General features: G+C 43.7%; 1 protein-coding gene across 1 annotated transcript in view; it reads left to right on the top strand.

Moving 5' to 3' along the window:
• Nucleotides 1-23,613, top strand: part of CFAP251 (cilia and flagella associated protein 251) — a 71,319-nt gene that overhangs the window by 17,019 nt on the left and 30,687 nt on the right. Inside the window, exons 7-16 of the mRNA XM_052654455.1 lie at nucleotides 1,635-1,746; nucleotides 1,996-2,076; nucleotides 8,419-8,496; nucleotides 9,852-9,902; nucleotides 12,442-12,656; nucleotides 15,281-15,475; nucleotides 16,596-16,846; nucleotides 17,384-17,535; nucleotides 18,636-18,809; nucleotides 20,246-20,430. Coding sequence (XP_052510415.1) covers nucleotides 1,635-1,746; nucleotides 1,996-2,076; nucleotides 8,419-8,496; nucleotides 9,852-9,902; nucleotides 12,442-12,656; nucleotides 15,281-15,475; nucleotides 16,596-16,846; nucleotides 17,384-17,535; nucleotides 18,636-18,809; nucleotides 20,246-20,430 — 1,494 coding nt within the window. The remainder of the gene's footprint in view (nucleotides 1-1,634; nucleotides 1,747-1,995; nucleotides 2,077-8,418; nucleotides 8,497-9,851; nucleotides 9,903-12,441; nucleotides 12,657-15,280; nucleotides 15,476-16,595; nucleotides 16,847-17,383; nucleotides 17,536-18,635; nucleotides 18,810-20,245; nucleotides 20,431-23,613) is intronic.

Below are 23,613 nucleotides of genomic sequence, written 5' to 3'. Positions count from 1 at the left end.
GTTTACTTTTGCTATTATTTCTCTAGGGAAAAAAACAAGTTGTAGAAGTGAAACTGGTGGCCTTTAAGATCTGTGCATTGAAGACTTTGACACATGCAGCTGAGCTGCTGTGGAGAAAGCCTATGCTTGTTTATTCTCCGCCTTCTGGAGGAGGTTGTGGCTTTCCTGTGAGCTGGGATGGTGTCCGAGGCAGTTTGTTTCATCCTTCACTCCTGGCCCAGAACTGGCCCTTGATAACCACGGAGAGACTTGGGCTTAGACAGAGAACAAATAGCACATTTACATGCTGCCCTGAGCTTTTGTAAAAAATGAATTTATTTTTAATTGAAGGATGATTGCTTTACAGTATTGTGCTGGTTTCTGCTGTATATCAATATATGCATCAGCCATAAATATACACATGCCCCTTTCCTCTTGAACCTCCCTCCCTCCCACCTCCTACCCCGTTGCACCCCTCTAGGTTGTCACAGGGCCCTGGTTTGAGTTCCCTGAGTCATACGTCAAATTCCCACTAGCTATCTATTTTATGTATGGCAGTGTATATGTTTCCATGTTAGTCTCTCCATTCATCCCACCATCTCCTTCCCACCCTCCGTGTCCGCAAGTCTGTTCTCTGTGTTTGCATCTCCACTGCTGCCCTGCAAATAGGTTCACCAGTACCATCTTTCTAGATTCCACGTATATGTGTTAATATATATTTGTTTTTCTTTTTCCTGACTTACTTCACTCTGTATAATAGGCTCTAGGTTCATTCACCTCATTAGAACTGACTTAAAAGCATTCATTTTTATGGCTGAGAAATGTTAAGGGCCAGATTAGAGTGGGTTTTTTTTTTTTTTTAATTAAGGCAAAATTCATGTATGGCTCAGTCAGTATAAGAATCTGCCTGCAACGCAGGAGATGGGGGTTTGATCCCTAAGTTGAAAAGATCCCCTGGAGAAAGGCATGGCAAGCCACTCCAGTATTCTTGCTTGGAGAATCCCATGGGCAGAGGAGCCTGGCAGACTACAAGTCCATGGGGTTGCAAAGAGTCGGACACAACTTGGTGACTAAACCACTAGCACCAAAATTCATGTAGCATAAAAGTAACCACCTTATTATTTACTTTTTGCCACACCATGCAGCATGTGAGATCTTAGTTCCCCAGTTAGGGATTGAACCTGGGCCCCCTGCAGTGGAAGCGCAGAGTTTTAATCCCGGGACCCCCAGGGAAGTCTCAAGAGTAACCGCTCAAAGTGAACAATTCAGTGGCATTGCGTGTAATTACAGTGGGGGGCAGCCATCGCCTCTATCTGGTTCCCAAACATTTCCTTCTCCCCGAAAAGAAACCCTGAAACCATCAGCAGTCACAACCCACTCCCCCACCCTCCATCCACAGCCCCCTGGAACAAGCATACATCTGTGATCGGTTTCCATGAATTTGCCTATTCCAGAGATTTGATGTAAATGGAACCATACAACGCGTAGCCTTTGGTGTCTGGCTCCCTTCCCTCAGCACCATGTCTTCAAGGTTCATCCGTGTTGTCGCCTGGGTCAGCGCTTCACTCCTTTTTGTGACGGAGTGGCATTCCGTAGTGTGGATAGACCACAGCTGTCCTGTTCCTGAAGTGGGTGTCCCCCATCGTGTTTTGCAGCATTCCTGTGCACACGATATTCGACAGCTGCCCAGAAGACAATGGCATTAGGGCCATGGCCATCACCCGCGACGCTAAGTATCTGGCAACCATCTCAGATGCCGAAATCCAGGTACGGGGCCCACTGGGACAGCCAGCCTGTCAAACGTTCCCCTGTGAGCAGCTCTGCCTCAGGCAGTGCGGCATCTCTGGTTATCTGGGTGGACGAATGACTGGATTCCCATGGGGGCTCCCTGCCTGAGGCCAAGCTCACTGTGCATTGCTCAGTTAGCGGAAGTCACTGGGTTACCACGAGAGGTGTAGGTGATTTCAGCAGTGTTCAGGAACCTTCTCTTTCTCCTTTGTCTGCTTTCACTCACAGAAAGTTTGCATCTGGAAGTGGACGTTAGCGGCAGAAACGCCAGCGTGCACTCTTGACCTCCCCAAGGAGTATGGTTTTCAGGTGAGTTCAATTTGAACCTGTAAAGATCCACCTGAAGTTACCCTGAAGCCAGGTCAAAACTCCTTTTTGTTTTGCTGGAGCTTAGTTATGGTGCATTAGAGCTTTTTAAAAACTCCTATTTGTGTTCTTGGGCTTCCCTGGTGGCTTAGTGGAAAAGATTTTGCTTGCAGTGCAGGAGACACAGGAGATGCAGGTTCAATCCCTAGGTCAGGAAGACCCCCTGGAAGAGGGCATGGCAACCCACTTCAGTATTCTTGCCTAGAGAATCCCATGGACAGAGGAGCCTGACAGGCTACAGTCCATGGGGGTTGCGAAGGGTTGGACACTGACTGGAGCAACTTATGCACGCATCCATGTCCTTAGTTTATTTTTGGTGATAATAGCTATTATTTTGGAGAAGGCAATGGCACCCCACTCCAGTGCTCTTGCCTGGAAAATCCCGTGGACAGAGGAGCCTGGTAGGCTACAGTCCATGGGGTCGCTAAGAGTCAGATACCACTGAGCGACTTCACTTTCTCTTTTCACCTTCATGCATTGGAGAAGGAAATGGCAACCCACTCCAGTGTTCTTGCCTGGAGAATCCCAGGGACGGGGGAGCCTGGTGGGCTGCTGTCTATGGGGTCGCACAGAGTCGGACACGACTGAAGCGACTTAGCAGCAGTAGCAGCAGCTATTATTTTAAATCTCTTCTTATGCGCAGGTTCTGCTAAGTTCTTTGCATGCAGTATCTCACATAATCTATGCAACATGCTAGAAAGAGGTTACTGTGGAATTAATATTACTGCTATTAATTATCAAATAATCGGTCTACAGTCACCCAGCTTTTGTTATTCTAGAAGCATGCTCTGAACTGCTCTTCATGTAGGGCACTTATCAGTATTCTTAATTTGCATGAGGCGACTTGCCAAGGGCACCAAGAGCGATGACTCTGCTGCTCTGTATCATCTCAGTCAACCTCGTAGCCTTTGTTCACCTGCGCTTATTCCACTGTGTGCCAGGCACTGTGGTAAGGAAGTATGTTGCTTGTGTGAACTAGAACCCAAGCAGGGGGTCTGGGTGACTGGACTCAGCCAGACACACATCATTATCAGTTTTATATCCATTTTCTCTCTTTCTCCCCTTCCGCCAACATTCTTCCTGCTCCCAGAAAAAAGTAATTTCTTACTTAAAAAAAAAAATTTATTTGGATGTGCCAGGTCTTACTTGCAGCAAGCAGGATCTAGTTTCCTGATGAGGGATTGAACCCAGACTTCCCTGGATTGTGAGCTGGAGTCTTAACCACTGGACCACCAGGGAAGTCCCCCATTTCCTTACTTCTTAGAGTTACCAGTCATACTTGGATATTTGGGACGAGATACCAAAAATATTTTGGGGATTTTGATAGACATTGCACCGAATCTGTAGATTCCTTTGGGTAGTATTGTCATCTTAATAGTATTGCCTTCCAACCCAGGAGCACAATATGTTTTTCTATTTATTTATATCATCTTTAAGTTCTTTCAACAGTGTTTTTTTTTTAAATTTCACCAGGTTTTTAGTTGTATTTTATTTTTAATTGGATAATTACAGTATTGTGATAGCTTCTGCCATACATCGACCTGAATCAGCTATAGATATGTATATGTATGGCCCTCACTCTTGAACCCCCCACTGCCTCCCCACCCAACCCCTCTAGGTTGTCACAGAGCACCAGCTTCAGGGTCCCTGAGTCATACAGCAAATGCCCACTGGCTAACTGTTTTACATATGGTAGTATATGTGTTTCAATGGTACTTTCTCAAATCATCCCACCTTCTCACACTCCTACTGTGTCAAAAAGTCTGTCTCAGCAGTGTTTTGTAATTTTCAGTATACAGATCTTTCACTTCCTTGGCTAAATTTATTCCTGAGTATTTTTTATACTTATGTTTTTATGCTTTTTATGTGGAATTGTTTTCTTAATTTTTTTCTCAGAATGTTCATCGCTAGTGTCTAGAAATGCAACTGACTTCTATAATTTAATAGAAACTTTGCTAAATACACATGGCTATTTCAATTTAAATTGGTTAAAGTAAAAGCACACATTCATTTCCTTGGTCTCACTAGCCACACTTCAACCACTCGTCATTCACGTGGAGCCGGTGGCTACCCCTGTTGAAAACATACGTGATAGAACATCTCCATCCCCTCAGGAAGTACTGTGGACAGCACTGCACAGACTCCCGGCCCCCTCCCTGCAAACCCTGGGTGCGTCCCACCGTCAGCCTCCTCTGGATCCAGGCCCCAGAGGGCTGAATGTGGCTGATGAGAACCACCCAACTGAGCAGATTCATCTTACTTAAAATTCAGTCACGACTTTCAAGAGGGCTCTCAGCCTGGCCTGGCTGCTCTGGTAGGCTGTCGTTTTCATTTCTAGAGACAACAGTTTCATACCTGCTCCTCCCATCTCCCACTGCCCTGCCTCCCATACTCAGCTGATGACCCCTACCCCTCCTGTTTCACTGAGAAAAATGGAAGCCGTCAGATACAAACACCAGCCTGTTCTCCCTCCCCAACCTGCCGTGTGTGTGTGTGTGTGTGTGTGTGTGTGTGTGTGTGTGTGCACGCTAAGTTGCTTCAGTCATGTCCGACTCTTTGCAACCCCATGGAATGTAGCCCGCCTGACTCCTCCGTCCATGGGATTCTCTAGGCAAGAATACTGGAGTGGGCTGCCATGCCCTCCTCCAGGGGATCTTCCTGACCCAGGGATTGAACCAGTGTCTCCTGCATTGTAGGTGGATCCTTTAGCCGCCGAGCCACCTGGGAAGCCCTGTAAATCTGCCACACACCTTCGACCTTCTCTCTTCCCCCTCTGACTGCAGTGAAGGGCCAGTGCACTAGTTCCTGGCTGCCTGAGGCCCTTCTGCAGCTCTCACCTCCCCCTCTACTACGCATAAACATGCTTTAGGACCACTGATCCTGAGAGAATGCTCTGACCCCACATCTCCTTCCAACTACGCCCCCTGTTCCTCTTTATAGGGAAACGTCTCAGAAGCGCCATCCACACTTGCTTTCTCTACTTCCTCATCTCATTTCCTTTTTATTTTTTATTTTTTTGCAGGAAATATTTGACCTCTTTGTGTTTTATTGTTAAATAAGGCATACATGCAAAACGTGTACATTTTAGAGAAGAAAATAAAACGTACCTGTGTGCTCATCACAGGATCATGGAATAGAACTTTACCTTAACCCTAGAGGCCCCCTGTGTTCCCCTTCCTGATCTCATCCTCAGTCTTGCTCCCTGAAGTTAACCATTATCCCAAATTTTGTATTATTCATGCCTGTGCTTTCCTTTATACTTTTCTCCGGTGACCTATGTATCTCTCAATACTATCTGTTTTCATTTTACCTGTTTTTGACCTTTCGATATTTGTGATTGGGTCTTCCCTGGTGGCTCAGTGGTAAAGAATCCACCTGCCAGTGCAGGAGCTGCAGGACCCGTGGGTTCAATGCCTGGGGTCAGGAAGATCCCCTGGAGTAGGAAATGGCAACCCGGTCCGTACTCTTGCCTGGAGAATCCCATGGACAGAGGAGCCTGGCAGGCAGTCTATGGGGCTGCAAAAAGTCAGACATGACTGAAATGACCAAGCATGCATGTGTTTGGAATCAGAATAATTGTTTGATCTGCTCAGCGTTGTTTCTGAGAATCGCTCATGTCAATCCTTGAGCTGTAATCCCTGTTCACCTTCCCTGCTGTTTTGTTTTTTGCTCTTCGAGTGTTGCAGGACTTATTTATCCATCCTCTGTGGATGGACATTTCCCTCTTCCCATCTGTCCTCCACCCACCCACCGCTCTAACAGAGTTGGGCTGCTCACAGTCACTGGTATCCCCAATCAAATGGACATTTTTTTTTTTAATAGCTTCCCAATGGGTCTCCCCATTTTTAGTTTTTAGTTTTTATAGATTTTATTTTAAAATCTGACAAAATTTTTTTTTGGCTATACTGGATCTTTGTTGCTGCGTACAGGCTTTCTCTAGTTGTGAGCAGGGACTCCTCTCTAGTTGTGGTGTGAGAGCTTCTCATTGAGGTGGCTTCTCTTATTGCAGAACACAGACTCTAGGGCTTAGTTGCTCCTTAGCATGTGGAATCTTCCCGGACCAGGGATTGAACCCATGACCCCTGCATTGACAGGTGGATTCTTAACTACTGGACCATCAGGGAAGTCCCACAACTGTCAATCTTACTGCTAAATTTTTTTGAAAGTTATGTATCTTTTCCCCCACCTCTGACTGCTTTTAAGATTTTGTCTTGGTTTTCAACAGTTTTTCGATGGATGGTGTATCTGTGTGTGTATGGACATGTTGTTGTTGTTGTTGTTGTTTTAAAAAAACTTTATCCTTTGGGTTTTTTGAACTTGAGATGCCATGTTTCCTCAATTTTGGAAAACTCTGGCCATTGTCTCTTCAAACATTACTTCTGCCACGTTCTTTCTTTCCTCTCCTTCTGGGACTCCAGCTATATGTAAGTTAGACCTTTTCAGCTTGTCCCATAGGTCTTTTATTCTCTTTTCTGTTCTTCTGTGTCTTTATGCTTCATTCTGGATCTTTTCTCCATAATTTATCTTCCTTTTTTACTGTTAATTGGGCTTCCCTGGTAGCTCCTTTTCGGCTAATGAATTATTTATTTGGCTATATTTAATTTTCTCTTAAACCATATTTTGAGTTTTTAAAGCTATTTTTTTCCAGATCTAGAAGTTCCATTTGATTCTTTTTAAAAATAGAGTTATCTGGTAGCTAATCATCAGGGAAATGCCAATCAAAACCACGATGAGCTATCTCCTCAGACATATCAGAATGGCTATCATCAAAAAGGCCACATATAGCAAATATTGGTGAGGGTGTGGAGCAAAGGGAACCCTTGTACACCTGGGAATGTAAATTGGTGCAGCCATTGGAAAACAATATAGAGGTTTTTCAAAAAACTAATAATAGAACTTCCATATGACCCAGAAATTCCACTCCTGGGCATATATCTGAAAAAAATTACTGATTCACAAAGATACACGCACCCCAATGTTCAAAGTAGCATTATTTACAATTACCAAGATGTGGAAGCCACCTGAGTGTCCATCAACAGATGAATGGATAAAGAAGATGTGGTCCATACATTCAGTGGAACACTCAGCCATAAAAATTACCTGGTGTTCTCTTTCTGTAGATCACTCATCTCCCTCCTTTTCAGTAATATGACTCTTTCACATGCCTGGTTATTTTTCATTGAATGCCTGATGTTGTACTTTAAAAAGAATAGGAATAATTTGAGGCTCAGAATGATAATAACTTCCTCCAAGGAAGACTTAGTTTTGCTTCTTTTGGGCCTTTGGCAAAGCAATCACCTCCATCTAATCAGAGATTGAGGTGACTTGAGGCTGATTTTCAGCCTTTGTGAAGCCTTGTCCATGTACTTCCTTTCACCAGGTCTTCACCCCACCCAGACCTTTGTCCTGTTCTGAAATTGACCCTCAGACATTAGCCATGGTAGCTTACATTCCTGAAGTGATGCAGCAAGCAAGGGACAAGGAGTCGGTGATGGGGTGGAAGGGGCAGGAACGGAACCTAAAAAGCAGTTCTTGAACCTGTCTCTCAAAGCTGCCTCCTGTGCACCCCTTCCTGTCAGATCGCAGCCACCTGCCTCCTGCACACGCACCATTTCAAGACTTGCACTTAAGTGTCCCCAGGGATTCCTCACTTGTAGTTGTTCTGCATTTCAGGTTTCCTTCACTTCTATAGTATCCACAGGGTTGGTTTTTGGGAAGAGAGCCAGGCAACCCATGCTATTCACCATCTTGGCAGGAGTCAGAAAATCTTTCCAATATTTTGCATTCATTCCAAGTTCCCTTGTGGCCCCATTAAATTTAGAAATCAGTACACCACAGCCTTTGTCCAAAAGGACACAGAATAAAGGTTATTGGTGAATACTGGTTTACTTTTGCTTGTTCCGATTTATAGATGATGAATTACAGTAAATAAGACTAAATAAGAAAGGAAACTCAAGTTCATTAATTTTCACACTCAGTATTTCAGTTATATCCTATTGCTTATAAAATGCCATGTGTTTTCTGTTTTATATTCCTACTCAGTTATTTATTTTCATAAAAAATATTATTTAATTTTATTTTATTTTTTGGCCATATCACCTGGCTTGTGGGATCTTAGTTCCTCCAACAGGAATTGAACCCATGCCCCCTACAGTGGAAGTATAGAGACCTAACCATTGGATCACCAGGGAAGTCCCCAAAATATTATTTATCTTAACATTCAGCTTAACCAGAGAGAAACAGAAAATTTTTGATAGTAATATATTTTAATATTTTATATTTCAGAACTACCTAATTTTTAATCCAACAAATAATAAAGAATTGGTGAGCAATAGTAAAACACAAGCAATATATTATACGTGGGTAAGTAGAACTGTTTTCATTTGTTTTAAATATATGGACAAGTATCTGTTTATTCTTTGAGTACAGATGTTTTGGCAATATAACAATATAGTATCTACTTAAAAAGCAATAAACATATTAAAGTGTTTTGATTTAATTATAGCATTTATTTTAGTCCCACTGGAAATTAGCATATTAAGTCAGAAGCACATACTTTAAATTCTATTTAATTTTTTAAATTAACGAAATGAATATTTTTTGAATGTATTTAAGGCCTAAGATATAGGAGTTTTCAAATCTTGGACTCTTTTCCCTTTTTTTTAAATTAATTATTTTAATTGGAGGCTAATTACTTTACAATATTGTAGTGGTTTTTGCCACATATTGACATGAATCAGCCATGGGTGTACATGTGTCCCCCATCCTGAACCCCCGATTAGCAGACTGGTGATAATGTATACTGACACAGGGCAAAATCATGATATAAAAAAGACATCAAAATGTAAATATAAAATTACCATATGACCCACTAGTTTCCAGGTATATACCCAAAAGAACTGAAAACAGGCATTCAAACAGATTCTTATATACAGATGTTGACAGCAACAGCATTATACACAATACCCAAAAGGTAGGAGCAAATGTCCATCAACTAATGAATGGATAAACCCAGTGTGGTCTATCCATATGTGGAATATAACCTAGTCTTTAAAAGGAATGAAGTGCCAATACCTACTGCAACTTGGGAACATTATGGTGAATGAAAGAAGCCAGACACAAAAAGCCAGATACTGTATGATCCCATTCATAGGAAACTTTCAGAATACCTGAATCCATAGAGACAGAAAGAAGAATGGTGGTTGTCAGGGAATGAAGGAGTAGGGGATGGGGGTGATTGCTTGATGATAGGGGGGTTCCTTTAGGGGTGATGGAAGTGTCCTGGAACCAAAGAGAGTAACAGTTGCACAGCATTGGTTATGTACTAAATGCCACTCAGTTGTACACTTTAAAATGGTTAATGGTTAATTTTATGTTATGTGAATTTTCCCTCAATAAAAAATGCAAAACAATTTAGTTGCTGATTTACAGTGATAACTCATTACTTCAGGTGTTAATGATAGCTTAAAACCTTATAAATGCAGAAGTCAGATCTGCATTAACAACCACTTAAAATCACAATCATTTGTGGCATTATTTATTTATTTTCTTTCAGCATGTTTTTAGATGTTCCTGGAGACAGCAGGTTCTCCTACCTGTAGAAATTGCAAAGTTCTGACCCTGTTTCGATGCATTTGTTTTGATTTTGCTGTTATGTTGCTTTTCTTTTGGAAATGTCTTTTTTTAAAGTAGTGATTATTTTTTTCTGTGCTTATCAGTATCCAGAGGGAGGCATACTTGCTCACAGTGCCCCAGTTTTAACAGAAAAAGTGAGTATGCCTGTTGTGCTTTTATATGCCTGACTTTGTAGGAAATGAGTATGTGTGTGTCAGCCTAGTATCTTTGGGGTGCTCTGTGTGTGTCTTGATATTGGGAAATAACTTGAAATTTTTACTTAGGTCCTTCACCATACTGAATGGTCGGTTTAAAATAATGGAAGGATTTTTCAAAATAATATAGAATACAAATAAATGGCAAAAAGATACATGTATATATATATGGGTTAGTCCCTTAGCTGTTCACCTGAAATGGCCACAATATTGCTAATTGACTATACCCCAATACAAAATTAAAAGTTTGAAAAAATTATAAATTTATCTTGCAATATTGAAAATAAATGGCAAAGGAATTTTACGACCACAAGCAAATACCTAAGAAAGAGGTGGCTTTTATAATGTATGTGTGTCTGTGACAAAGGATGAAAGTTAATTTGGGGTGATGTAAGTGAAGTCACTGGACATGAGTGGATCCCTTAAGCTGCTTAGTTTTCAGAACAATTAAAAAATGATATGGAGGGACTTACCTGGTGGTCTGGTGGTTAAGAATCCACTTTCCAATGCAGGGGACGTGGGTTTGTTCCCTGGTCATGGAATTAAGATCCCACATGCCTTAGAGCAACCAAGCCCCACACCGCAACTGAAGTGAGCCCATGTGCCATAACTGGAGAAGCCCCCGAGCCGCAACATAAGATCCTGCGTGCCACAGCTAAGACCCAGCGCAGCCAAACTAAATTTTAAAAACTGATGTTGGGTGTTTAGCTGTTTAAGGTCCAGTAGGAAGGTGGTGAGCCAGGTGTTCGCAGAAACATTTTATCCTGCCGGCTTTCCTTGAGCAGTTACACCAGGGGTGGACCTTGAGTCCCGTCTCCTGCATCCGTTTCTGTTTCTGATACTCATGTAATCTGTTCTCAGGGTGCACCTTATGATGGTTTTTCTGTTTCCTTTCTTTTTTTTTGATTCAGTCTATAAAACTTTACTTTTCAAGCAAGCATGCAGGAAGGAAAAATAGAGAGAGAGAGACAGTGGACACAAGGCAAGAAGATGATTCTGTCTGCAAACTCAGCTTTTTATACCTTGAAGTATCAAAAGCTAAATACAGTCGATTCTCATTATTTGCCATAGTTACGTTCTGTACGGTCTCTGCAGACCTGAGTTAGTGGACGCTGAATCGTTGCTCCTAGGAGAATTGTAAGAACAGGTTCCTGCCAGCTTAGGGTCACCATACTTTCATCGGCTGATAGATCCATGACCTTGTTTTATGTATGTTTCTGTTTAAAGACAGAATATTTAATTTATAATGTTGGTTCCTTAACGTTGGACTCAAGGTTGACAGCACCAGGTAGAACTCATGCTGAATGAGGCTTATCTAATGCAGGTGAATTCTCTGGAAGGCATGTCACAGACTTCTCGTACTCCAAGAGCACCATATGGTATTTTAATACCATGTTCAGGAGCCAATTTAAATACCAAAATCACCAATAAAAAGTACCCCCCCCCCAAAAAAAAGAGCAAACATCATGGCAGTAAAGACCAGGTTAAGGACACTTGCTTCCTGAGAGCTGAAACCAGACAGAGAATTGCCTTGCTTGACCTCAGATGGGAATGTCAAGTGTTTTGCCACTTGGCACACACACACATCTGCAAATGATTGTGAGGTGCCACGAGGATTGCTTTGGAGGTTACACATACATTTCAGCACACAGGTAAATTCATGAAAATGGAATCCACAAAGAATGAGAATCGGCTGCAGTTTGAAATGATAAAAACGCCTCGTGTTGAACAGGGCTGCTTTTAGACAAGAATGTGCTGTTCGAGCTTGACCAGTTGTACTTCTACTGACCTCAAAGAGGTCCCACCCTAGAATTTTCTCTGCCTAAGTAGAGAGCCAGACAGCAGACTTGCTGTATGATATGACAGATCACTGACATCCTTCCTGTGTTCATTCAGTAAACATTCGCCAAGGGTTCACTCGCTGCTCTGCGTTCTTTCTATACTTCATCTCTAGAACACTGTCAGAGAAAGATGGCCTGGTGCCTTATCCTACGTAGCATACATTTAGTAAGGGATCTTAGGGGCATTTCTATGTAAAGCACTTACTTTCCACTGATGGGAAGATGATTTATGATCAGAAGAAGACTAGGAGAATTGTTTTATGACTTTTTACAGCTGGAGCATGCTTTTGTTCATGACAGACATTAGTTTCCTTATCAGTTTCTGAAAACTCTGAAAGAGAAGTTGTGCAGGTATAAACCATGATTAACCACTCTTTCTTCTGCTTTAAGCAAACCATTTAATTAAGCCCGTATGTAGCCCTTCACTTGCTCTTAGCAAACCCTCAGAGGTTCAGAACTGCCTGGATCATGACAATCCTCAGGGAAGTGTTTTTTAAGTGATTTTTTTAACTTTATTTTTTTTCCTACTATATTTAGGTGAAACATTATAAAACGTTGTGCTGATAAATGTTTTGTTTTATATTTACCATCAACGGTAACTTGTACATATAACATGTAACCTGTCTTTTGAAATACAGACATTCAACAAGCTCGTGGGAAAATTTAGCCAGTCTGTCTTTCATTTGAATTTAACCCAAATACTGTCCGCAACGATGGAAGGGAAGCTGGTTGTCTGGGACATTTACCGCCCACCGCCATCTGCCTCCTCCTCCATGGGCTTTCCCCATATCAAACCTTGCAAACTGGTTCATTTGCAGAAGGAGGGTATCACTGTGCTCACTACAGTTGACAGGTAATTAGTGAATGAAAAAGTAGCTGTAGATGATTATAAACTTATCTAAAAACCCTTTTGGAGGTAGATACATATTTTGTATATGCAAAGATTGTTTCTGGGGAGAACCAATTTAACTGGGAACACTGGCTGCCTCTGAGGAAAAGAACTGAGAACCAAGATTAAGGACAGGAGTGGATTTACTTCTTTTTATAGTCTCATTTGTACTAATTGGGTTGCTTTTATTTTTTAAAAAATTGCATGGGCATGCATTACTTTTAAACCCAACCCTTTTGGATTGGTGAAACAAAAAGTAACTGGTTTTTTTTCTTCTACCCTAGTTAGACTTATTTTGCACCCTAAATTTTACATTCTTTCAGTGGAAGAAAATGGCATAAAGAGCTTTTTTTTTTTCTGATGACAAAATAACATTTGCCAATCATGAAAAGATAAAATACAACAAAACTTTATAGAGTTCCTTAACTCCTTGATTTTGAGGGGCTGTGGGCATCCACAACTGATCTCAGCCTTATGCCTTAGCCTCAGACATAAAGGGGTTCACATGCCAAATACATTATTTCCTTGCTGAGTGATCTGGGACAAGGGACTTAAATGTGCCAAACCTCCATTCTTCCATCTGTAAAGTGGGCATCATAACACTGTCCCTCTCTGAGTGATTGTGTGAGGATGGTTTGCTGGATCTTAGTTTCCTGACTAGGGACTGAACCCATGTCTCCTGCAATGGAAGCACTGAGTCCTAACCACTGGGCTACAAGGGAACGTCCCAAGGAGTGTAAAACTCTTAGCACACTCTCTGGCACAGGGGAGCTCTAGGTACAACAGCCCTTGTCAGGGTGCTAGGGAAGTTCCCCAAAGTGCTGGAGACAGTTTCCTCATGACGAGGACCCTGCCCACGTGGTGGGAGTCACTGTGCCCTCTGCTCTCCAAAGGCCTGTTGCTCCCCTTCCCCTTTCTTTAATACAGGGTCTATATTAAAGGTCTTCCCTTTTCTTTAATAACGGTGAGGCCCTGGAGTGGCTTGCAAAGAGAAATACAAATCGTCATCTTCACCCAGTTGGTGGGAAAAGATAGCAGTAGAATCACACTTGATGAAGCAGTCAAGTTTAATCATTGAGGAATAGGACCCAGGGAAGACCATGCCTGGGTTCCCCTCTCTCCATGTTAAGTAAAACACAGCCAGGGGACTTCCCATGCAGTCCAGTGGTTAAGACTCTGCACTTCCAAGGGAGAGAACGAGGGTTCGGTCCCTGGTTAGGGAAGTAAGATCCTGCATGCTGAGTGGTGCGGCCAAAACAACAACAAAACAAACAAACAAAAAACCCCAGCCAGGACCAGGGAGCCCTTGCAGGAAAAAGTCTTAAGAAACACAGGAGGAAAAAAAAACAAACTTTGCCTTGTTTTGCTGTTTCTGTCCAGCAGAGGGCAGTGAACGCCGTTCTAGCCAATTACTCTGCCCACTTGCCTTGCTTATTAATCAGAAACCACATTTAATCACTTTTCATATATATATATATATATATATATGAGAAAATTCATCCCCCACCTCCCCCCCGTGATTAGGATTATGTCAGAGGCTTAAAAAAAAAAAAGCTCATTGGGATGGCTCTGAGGAAATAAAAACCATTCTGTCACACAGCACTGCCTTTGGCTGTGATGACTGGACAGGGTTTTATGATCCCTCTCACAGCAGTTGTCTCCCTGCGTCCCATTGCCAGCCTGTGTGACTTCAGAGGGACGGTAGCCAGACTCTGTTGTCATCTGTAGTCTGTGGTGGAGAATGGAAATCACTGCCCACTGCCGTGGCACAGAACTGACCTTAGAGGGCAGGGCAGAGGAAAGCAGAGAGCATGGACTTTGTGTCCCATACACTTGGACCCCTGCACAGTCTGCCTAGCCATGTGGCCCTGATAGGGTTGCCAGGTTTAAGTGTGTCCCGGGACTTCCCTGGTGGCCCAGTGGCTAAGACTCTGATCTTCCAATGCTGGGGGGTCTGGGTTCAATCCCTGGTCAGGAAACTAGATCCCACATTGCACAATGAAGGATTTGAATGCGGAACTCAAGATCCCTCATGCTGCAACTAAGACCTGATGCAGAAAATAAATTTTATATATATATATGTCCCAAATACTGCATGAGGCAATTGCATTTGGGAGCATACACTATTTGGGACATACTTACCCTAGAAATTTACTCATGGTTCATCTGAAATTGAAATTTAACTGAGTATCCTGCATTTTTACTTGTTAAATCTGGCAATCCCAGGCCTTAAACCTTAGTTTCCTAAACATGAACTGGGAATGACAGGAAAATCAGCCACATGGGGCCATATTCAGTGAAAGTTTTTACAACGCCCGGAGTCCAGAGGCTGACATATGTGTTCAATAGATGATACTCAGTATCATTATTTAACCTACAATGCAGGAGACCTGGCTCCGATCCCTGGGTCGGGAAGATCCCCTAGAGAAGGAAGTGGCAACCCACTCCAGTACTCTTGCCTGGGAAATCCCATGGACAGAGGAGCCTGGCGGGCTACAGTCCATGGGGTCACAAAGAGTTGGACACATCTTAGCGACTAAACCACCACCACCACTATTTAACAAACTGACTTTATCCTCTGTTTTCAGCTATATTGTCACAGGTGACATTCGGGGCAACATCAAGTTCTATGATCACACCCTCTCCATTGTGAACTGGTACAGCCACTTCAAACTCAGCTGCATAAGATCCCTGTCCTTTTCAAAGACCCCCGCAGCCCCTCCGGCCGAAAATACAAACTATCCTCCAGACTGCACTCTAAAAAGTGACCATTTTGTTGTAAGGTGAGTTGTTAACTGTTGTTGTTCAGTCGTTAAGTGTCCGACTCTTTGCGACCCCATGGACCACAGGCAGCATGCCAGGCTTCCCTGTCCTTCACTATCTTTCGCAGTTTGCTCAAACCCATGTCCAGTGAGTCGGTGACGCCATCCAACCATCTCATCCTGTGTCGTCCCCTTCTCCTCCTGTTCTCAGTCTTTCCCAAGCATCAGGGTCTTTTCCAGTGAGTCGGTTCTTCACATCAGGTGGCCAACATATTGGAGCTTCAGCTTCAGTATCAGTTTTTCCAGTGAATATTCAGAGTTATTTCCTTTAGGATGGACTGGTTTGATCTCCTTGGGATTCTCAAGAGTCTTCTCCAGCACACAGTTCCAAAGCATCGTTTCTTCAGCGCTCAGTTGAAGTTGTTCATGAACCCCATCATTGGAACAGTCAAAAAGCTGTGTCTTCTTATAGTTTGTGTACCGTGGTATCCTCTTCCTGTTCCTGGGACGTGAAATACAGGGAACCTGGCCTTTTTAGTTAGGCCTTTCCCTGGGTCAGAGATGGATCTCCTTGGCTGATTACGATCACTAATCTTTTTTTTTTTTTAAGTGAAACATCATTCTCCTATTAAGAATGTTTAGTGATAGGAAGCTGGAAACGGCTCTGATCTCAGTTACCTCTGGAGTCCTTCATTGTAGGTTGGTCTCCTTTCTCTGAGCTGAGTTTGCCCTAGCTCTGTGGTTAAAGGGATTTGATAGTGAATAGCCATAACATTTCAAGACAGAATTATCTGTGAGCCTGCTTAATTACCCTTGCCGTATTTGCAGGCACATCTGTATGTGTGCACCCAGCACCATATTTGCATACACAAATGAATATTTGCATGTGCAGATTAGCTAATTGTACAACTGACTGTCCATCTGCATACTTAATGACTCAATTTACATGTAGAAATGTGGGCTTTTTCACTTGCAAATAGAGGCTGTTGGGGTTTGGTGGCGTATTTTTGGAGATGCTGGGTTAATAATGTCACTAAATTACAGACGACAGAGGCGTTTCGTGTGCAATTAGAACCAGAATTTCTGGCATGCCCTGTTCCCTGCAAGTGCTGATACGGGTTGGTCTCTCCTTGGCAAACAGGAATTTTATCATCGGAACATCAGATGCGTCAGTGTACCACTTGACAGTAGATGGGACTAAACTTGAGAAGCTATTTGTCGAGCCCAGGGATGCCATTTGTGCCATCTCCTGCCACCCATACCAGCCCCTCATCGCCATCGGAAGTTTCTGCGGGATAATCAAAGTGTGGGATTATGAACAGAAAAAATACCTGTTCAGCAGGGTCTTTGAGAAGGGGCTTGGAGTTCAGAGTCTGACCTACAACCCTGAAGGTATTTTCATCTTATCCACCTGTCTTGGGTTCTAAACCAAAAACAGACCCAAATGGCTCCGCCTTTGGCTGTAGCAGCTCCAGGAAGGTGACCTTGACCCACTCCCCGCACCAGGCCAGATGGGATGCCTGGTCCCCCTGGATGCTGCAGAACTCTGTACCGCCTGGTCTCATCCCATGGTGCCATGTTTTCCAGTTGGCTTCTTCCTCTCAGGACCTTGTCTATCCTGTTCGTTGCTGTCTCCTTGGCACCTAGGACAAGGCTTGGCACAGAGTTGATATTTCTTGAGTCAATGTAGTCCTTTTCTTTCTTTTTTAATGTAATTTATTTATTTAGCTGTGCGGTTCTTAGTTTCGGCATGCTGAATCTTTAGTTGTGGCATGTGAACTCTTAGCTACAGCACATGTATCTAGTTCCCTAACCAGAGACTGAACCCAGGCCCCTTGCACTGGGAACTCAGAGTCTTAGCCCCTGGGCCACCAGGAAAGTACCAGTGAAAGCGTTTTTCAACCCTTGTTCTCCAACTTGTGATTTCAGGAGCTCTGCTTGGAGCTGGCTTCACAGAGGGGACTGTTTACATTTTTGATGCAATGTCCTTAGAAAGTGCAATCTCAGAGCCTTTCAGATATTCCAGAAGCAGCGTGACTCACATCAGCTTCTCCCATGACTCCCAGTACATGGCGACGGCTGTGAGTATCATCAGTGAGTGCGGTCCAGTGACTTCGCAACCTCCTTTAAAGCCGCAAGAGGGAGGAGTTGGGACATGCAGGGGGGTAGGGGGGAGAGCAGGGGCTTCAGGGTACGGGTTTCTTTGGGAGGCAGGCGATGAAAATGCTCTAAAACCATGATGATGGACGCACAACTCTGTGAATATACTAAAGTCCGTTGAATTGTACATCTCTGGCGGGTGAATTGTGTGTGGTGTGAATTAATATCTCAATAAAGCTGTTATAAAAAGAGAAAGGGATGGGGGAAGTGGGGCAGTGGGTGGGTGGGGCCTCCGAACTCCCCGAACTCCCCGACTCCGGACTCTGCCACTCCAGCAGCTCATGTTGGTTTGTGAGTTTTTTGGAATCCTCTCTCTGCATCCTGGCTTTCATCTTTCCCTTTGATTTCTGATGAGATGACCTTCTCATTTATCTCAAGGCAAAGTCTTCCGCAGAGCATTTTGGATTCTGTCCCTTCCCTCTGTGAATAGGGCTCTTAATCCCAGTAAAGATTTTTTTCGGGACCCCCGACCTCTCCCTTCCCCCGGCTTCTCCTGGGAGAGGGGGTGGGGATGCGGGGAAGTAGCTGCTGACACCCTTGACTCCAACTCGCTTCCCATCAGCACAGCAACTCAGGTGTCCCGTGTCCCTTCAGGCTGTTCCCGCCTGATCCCCGTTTAGCTCTCAGCCATCATGTATGTATTTTTTAATCATACCTTTTAAAATTTTGTGCAGCTGGATAAAGAGAAGGGAGGACAAAGCCAGAAAAGGTAGGGATTTCAGTTTCCAACAGAGAATGACATGGGGACCAGCAAGGATAGTAAGACCATAATGTTAGACAAATACCATCTCTGCCCACCGCACCACCCCTCTCCCCACCCCACTGCCTGCCACTACCTTCTTTGAACTCTGATTTTTCTCAACTGCAAAAATGGGTATTATTTTACCACTTGTTCCAATAGACAGAGGTTTTCTTTTTGGATAAAATTCTCTAAAAGCAAAGTTAGCATGAAAAACACAGTGATAACTCTTAACTTACAAAATCAAAAACGAGTAACTTCGGCTCTTTCCCGCATACTCAGGATGTCAGTTTCACTGTGGCTGTTTATGTGGTGAGAGTCAAACATGGACAAAGGGTCTGGGAATACTTGGCAAGGCTTCGCTCTCACCGCAAGAGCATTCGAAGCGTCCTGTTCGGGGTTCATCTGGACAGCAACGAGCCCCGACTGCTGAGCCTCGGCAGAGACAGACTCCTGGTGAGCTCCTTTGCTTTCCTTTGCCTGGCCCTCAGGACCGTGTCTCATTCTTGTTATTTCTCTGGAGTCTGGCACAGAACCAGTATGTGTGTTTGTTGGAGAAGATGAATATATGGGGACTTCCATTCTGGTCCAGTGGCTAAGACTCCACATTCCCAATGCCCAGGTTTGATCCATGGTCAGGGAACTGGATCCCACGTGCCACAACTCAAGAGTTCGAGTTGGCAGGTGAAGATCTCGTATGCTGCATCTAAGACCTGGCACAGCCAAATGAATAAATTAAATAAATAAATGTCTTTTAAAAAAGAAAGCGAATGTATGACGAAGTAGCGAAAACCATTCTGAGTTGGCACTTGGCTTTCATGCAGCTCTGACACCACACAGGGACTCGTGTCCTGAGTGAGGAGGGCCCTGGGAAATGGCATGTCGGTGGAGCGGAGGTGGTCCTCCCCACAGCATGGACAGCTCAGCCACCTTTGCCTCTCAGTGGACATTTGGAAGCTAACACTCACGATTCCCGTGTCTCGGGGTCAGGGCCAGGCCGTTACCTCCATATGACAACCCAGAGAGGATCGAGAGGTAAAGGCAGTGACCGTGGCAGATGTGATGTTACATGACTGAGCCCAAAGGATTCAAAGCCAGTTGATTTATCTGTGCATCCATCTTAACTTCCTTTCTTTCCTCCCCTTACTTCCTTTATTCTGTCCATTCTTTTTAAAAAATATATATTTAAAATTTTATTTATTTATTTGACTGCGCCAGGTCTTAGTTGCAGCACATGAGACTGTCAGTCTTCACTGTGGCATGTGGGATCTAGTCCCACAACCAGAGATGAAACCCGGGCCCCCTGCATTAGGACTTCAGGGTCTTAGCCAGAGGACCAGCAGCGAAGTCCCTATTCTGTCCATTCTTCCATCCACCCATCATCTATCCATCCTTCCTTCCTTCCATCCATCCTGGTCTGTCCACCAAAACCTACCTATGGGTGAAATTCAGCAGGCTGCTAATGTATGACTTTCAAGAGCAGAGATTTAGCTATGAATTAGTTCCTACTCACAGAAAGTTACCACGATAATGCTAAGTGAAGCAGGACAACAAAGTTAACAAGAGTTCAGGTTCTGGAGTTAGTTGGACCTAGATTTGAATTCTCACTCTACCACTCCTTGGCTGTGTGACCCTGGGAAAACCACAGAGTCTCTCTGAACATCTGTTTTCTCATCTGCAAAATGGGCATAGCAGGACTGCACCACTGGGGAGTTGTATTAAATGGCATCATCTTGCTCATAATGGATACTCCATATTGGTAGTTTATTAGGTGTAGAAGTTCAGGCAATTCTCCTCTTAAAAGGCCTGATACTGTCTCCCCCGAGAAAAGGATTGTTGACTGACTTCATTCACCTCAGTCCTCATGTGTGTTCATCTGGGCTTCTCTGTAGATTGAGTATAACCTACTCAAGAGCTACAAAGACCACCTGGCAGTCCTGGACATTCACCGAACCGACCAGGGCAGCTATCCCACCTGTATGGTCTGGTATCCGCCACTCACCAAGGAGCTCTTCCTGCTCATTTGCAACAGTGGCTACAAAGTGAAGCTTTTTAATTCTACCACAAAAATGTGCAGGTAAGCCAGGAAGATTCCCGCAAAATGGTGCATAAATCAATTTCTCGGTCCCCAGGTTATTTCAAGTCCCACCTTAAGGACCTGCAAAGAGCTTGCCTACCATTACAACCCTTCTTACTTTGCAAAGTAGGAAACTGAGAGACAGATAAGGTTAGTTGTCCTTGCCCAAGTTCACATGGTTAGAAAGCGCCAGAGGCAGGGACTTCACTGGCCGTCCAGTGGTTAAGAATCTGCCTTCCAATGCAGGGGGTGCGGGTTCAATCCCTGTTCGGGGGACTAAGATCCTACATCTGTGGGGCAACTAAGCCTGCGCACCGCAACTACTGAGCCCCAGCGCTCTAGAGCCTGTGTGCTGCGACTAGGGAAGCCCGCATCCACAGTGGGCAGTCCGTGTGCAGCAGTGAAGAGCTGTGTAGCCAAAAGTAATTTTAATAAGTAAATAATAAGCTGCATTGGTAGCATCTAAAAAGTTTTTAAAAGGAAGTGCCAGAGGCAGGATTCAAACCCAGAAACATTGTTTCTGAGCCCAGCACTTCACAGGGATAGGGTACTCAGAGCTCGGAGATGGAGATTCAACAAAGGAATCAGACCCCGCGGCCCCAGAAAAGCTGCTCATGTGCAATGGAATCTCCTGTTTTTCTCTCCTGGAAAAAAGCGGTTTCACCTGAATACTAGCAGCTGTTTGATTTTACTTATTCTTGGTTCTTAAAGAAGTTATAAATTCAACTTGATAGCATTCTTTCTTCTCTCAAGTCCACTATATGGACTATAGCCCACCCTGTGGACTGTAGGCCTCCAGACTCCTCTGTCCAAGGGATTTTCCAGGCAAGAATACTGGAATGGCTTGCCATTTCCTCCTCCAGGGGATCTTCCCGACCCAGGTGGGTTCTTTACCACTAGTGCTACCTGGGAAGCCCCCTTTGTTCTCTCAGTAAGTGTTTACTGAGCCCCCTACCTGAGTCAGGTGCTGTTCTAGGTGCTGAAGATGGGAATGAAGACAAAACAATGTTGCTGTCACCATGAGATTTGCGGGGTTTTTTTTTTTTTTTTTTTTTTAGATTTACATTTTACTGGGGGAAGTGGCGTTCAAGTTAGAGGTTGGGCTGGAGATCCATATTTGAGGTCAGCATACTTGGTGGTTTAAAGCATGAGACAAGAGAAGATTCAGGAGGGGAAAGGTGGATAGAGGAGAGGTTAAAGGACCAAGCCCAGGGTATCCAAAGCTTAGCATCTTAGAGCAGTGGTGCCTCCACCCCAAAATACGTCTACACCTGTGGTTGCCCTCTTGCGCTGCTAGGCTTGTGAGTCCAGGGTTTGCTCCTCCTGATCAGTGCATGACCCCTTCGTCAGGGCCCTGCATTCATCATCCCATTTCATCTGCAGCAGTCCTGCAAAAAGATCGTGCCACTGTGGATCAGACAGGTAACAAAACTTGCCCAAGGTCACGGAGCTGGTCAGGGCAGGACTTGCCCCTTGAACCCACCTGTGACTCTGTCCTCTCTTTGGCATCGTTGGTCCCCGATGCAGCCCTCACGGAGGTGAGGATGCTGTGGCGACCCCACCTGGGAGGAGGAAGTCGGAAAACACCACAGCAGCTGGCCCCATGCTTGAGGAAGACCTTCCTTTGGAAATGTATCTCAGATAAGACAGGTCTTCAAAAGGCCAAGATCACTCAGGGTCTTTTGTTTTTAATGTCCCTTTTTAGAAGGGCCCATGGGAAAATGACTGAGACATGCCATGTCATGTGGCAGGGACAGGAGAGAAATACAGCACAATTTTTTTTTAAAGCTATTAAAACACCGGGAAGGAGACATTTGAAAGAAATATGTAAAAAGGAGTTTTAGGAAGATTTCAGAATCTTGGTACATCATCTTTAATGGACACAAGCTTTTTGGATAAAAACTATCTCATAGGGACTTCCCTGGTGGTCCAGTGGCTAAGACTCTGTGCGCCCAATGCAGTGGCCCGAGTTCGATCCCTAGTCAGGGAACTAGATCCCACATGCTGCAATGAAGAGCTTGCATGCTGTAACTGAAGATTCCCCCATGCCACAATTAAGAACCAGCACAGCCAAATAAATAAACATTAAAAAAAAAAGAATATCCCATAGATGTGCCCAGTTCTGAGAAGCTCTGAGTTGGCTGAGCAGGTGGCTGGGGGATGGCGCTGCCCAGACTTGGAGTCCCTCCTCACAGTTAGTAATGAGAACTCAAAGCTGAGCGGTTAGGAGGTTCTGCCATTGAAGATCAATGGGAAATTGGTGTAGAGCGTCTTTCTTGTTTTAAAGAATGTTTCCACCTATTGCCTTTATTGTTGCTGTTATTTTTTATTCCAGTTTAATTGAGATATAATTGACATACAGCACTATGTGAGTTTAAGGTGTACAGCATAATGATTTGACTTGCGTACATCATGAAGTGCTGTTACAGGAAGTTTAGTGAACATCCATCCTCTCCTGTAGCTACAAAATTAAAGAAATAGTAAAACATTTTTTCCTTGTTATGAGAACTCTTAGGATTTATTCTCTTAAGAACTCTCATCTGTAGCATGTAGTAGTCTTAACTATATTTATCATGTTATACATTACACCCCTAGTGCTTATTTTTCTTCCAACTGAAAGTTCGTGGCTTTTGCCTGCCTTAATCCAACTCCCCCTCCCCCCGACCCCTGCCTTCTGATAACCACAAATCTGGTCCCTTTTTCTATGAGTTTCTTTGTTTGTTTTCGAAGTCTAACTGACCTATGACACTATATTATTTCTTGTTACACAACATACTGATTCTATGCATTTATTCCTATTTCTATATATTTCAAGATGATCACAACAATGTGTTGTCATACTAAGATATTACATAGTTATTGACTATATTCTCTGCATTGTACATTTCATAACTGGGACTCATTTATTTTGTAACTGGAAGTTTGGACCGCTTTATTTCCCTCTCCTATTTCTTTCCTCCCCCACAACCCTCCTCCCCTCTGGCAACCACCTGTTTGTTCTCTGTGTCTATAACTCTGTTCCTGTTTTGTTATATTTGTTCACTTGTTTTGTTTTTTTTTTAGCTTCCATATATAACTGAAATCATACAGTATTTACCTGTCTCTATCTGACTTATTTCACTAAGCGTAATACTCTTCAGGTCCACCCATGTTATCACAGATGACAAGATTTATATTCCATCG

Source organism: Budorcas taxicolor, chromosome 17, assembly GCF_023091745.1.
Source record: "Budorcas taxicolor isolate Tak-1 chromosome 17, Takin1.1, whole genome shotgun sequence".
NCBI lineage: Eukaryota > Metazoa > Chordata > Mammalia > Artiodactyla > Bovidae > Budorcas > Budorcas taxicolor.
The sequence above is the reverse complement of the archived record's forward strand: the minus strand, read 5'-3'. Positions and strand labels throughout refer to the sequence as shown.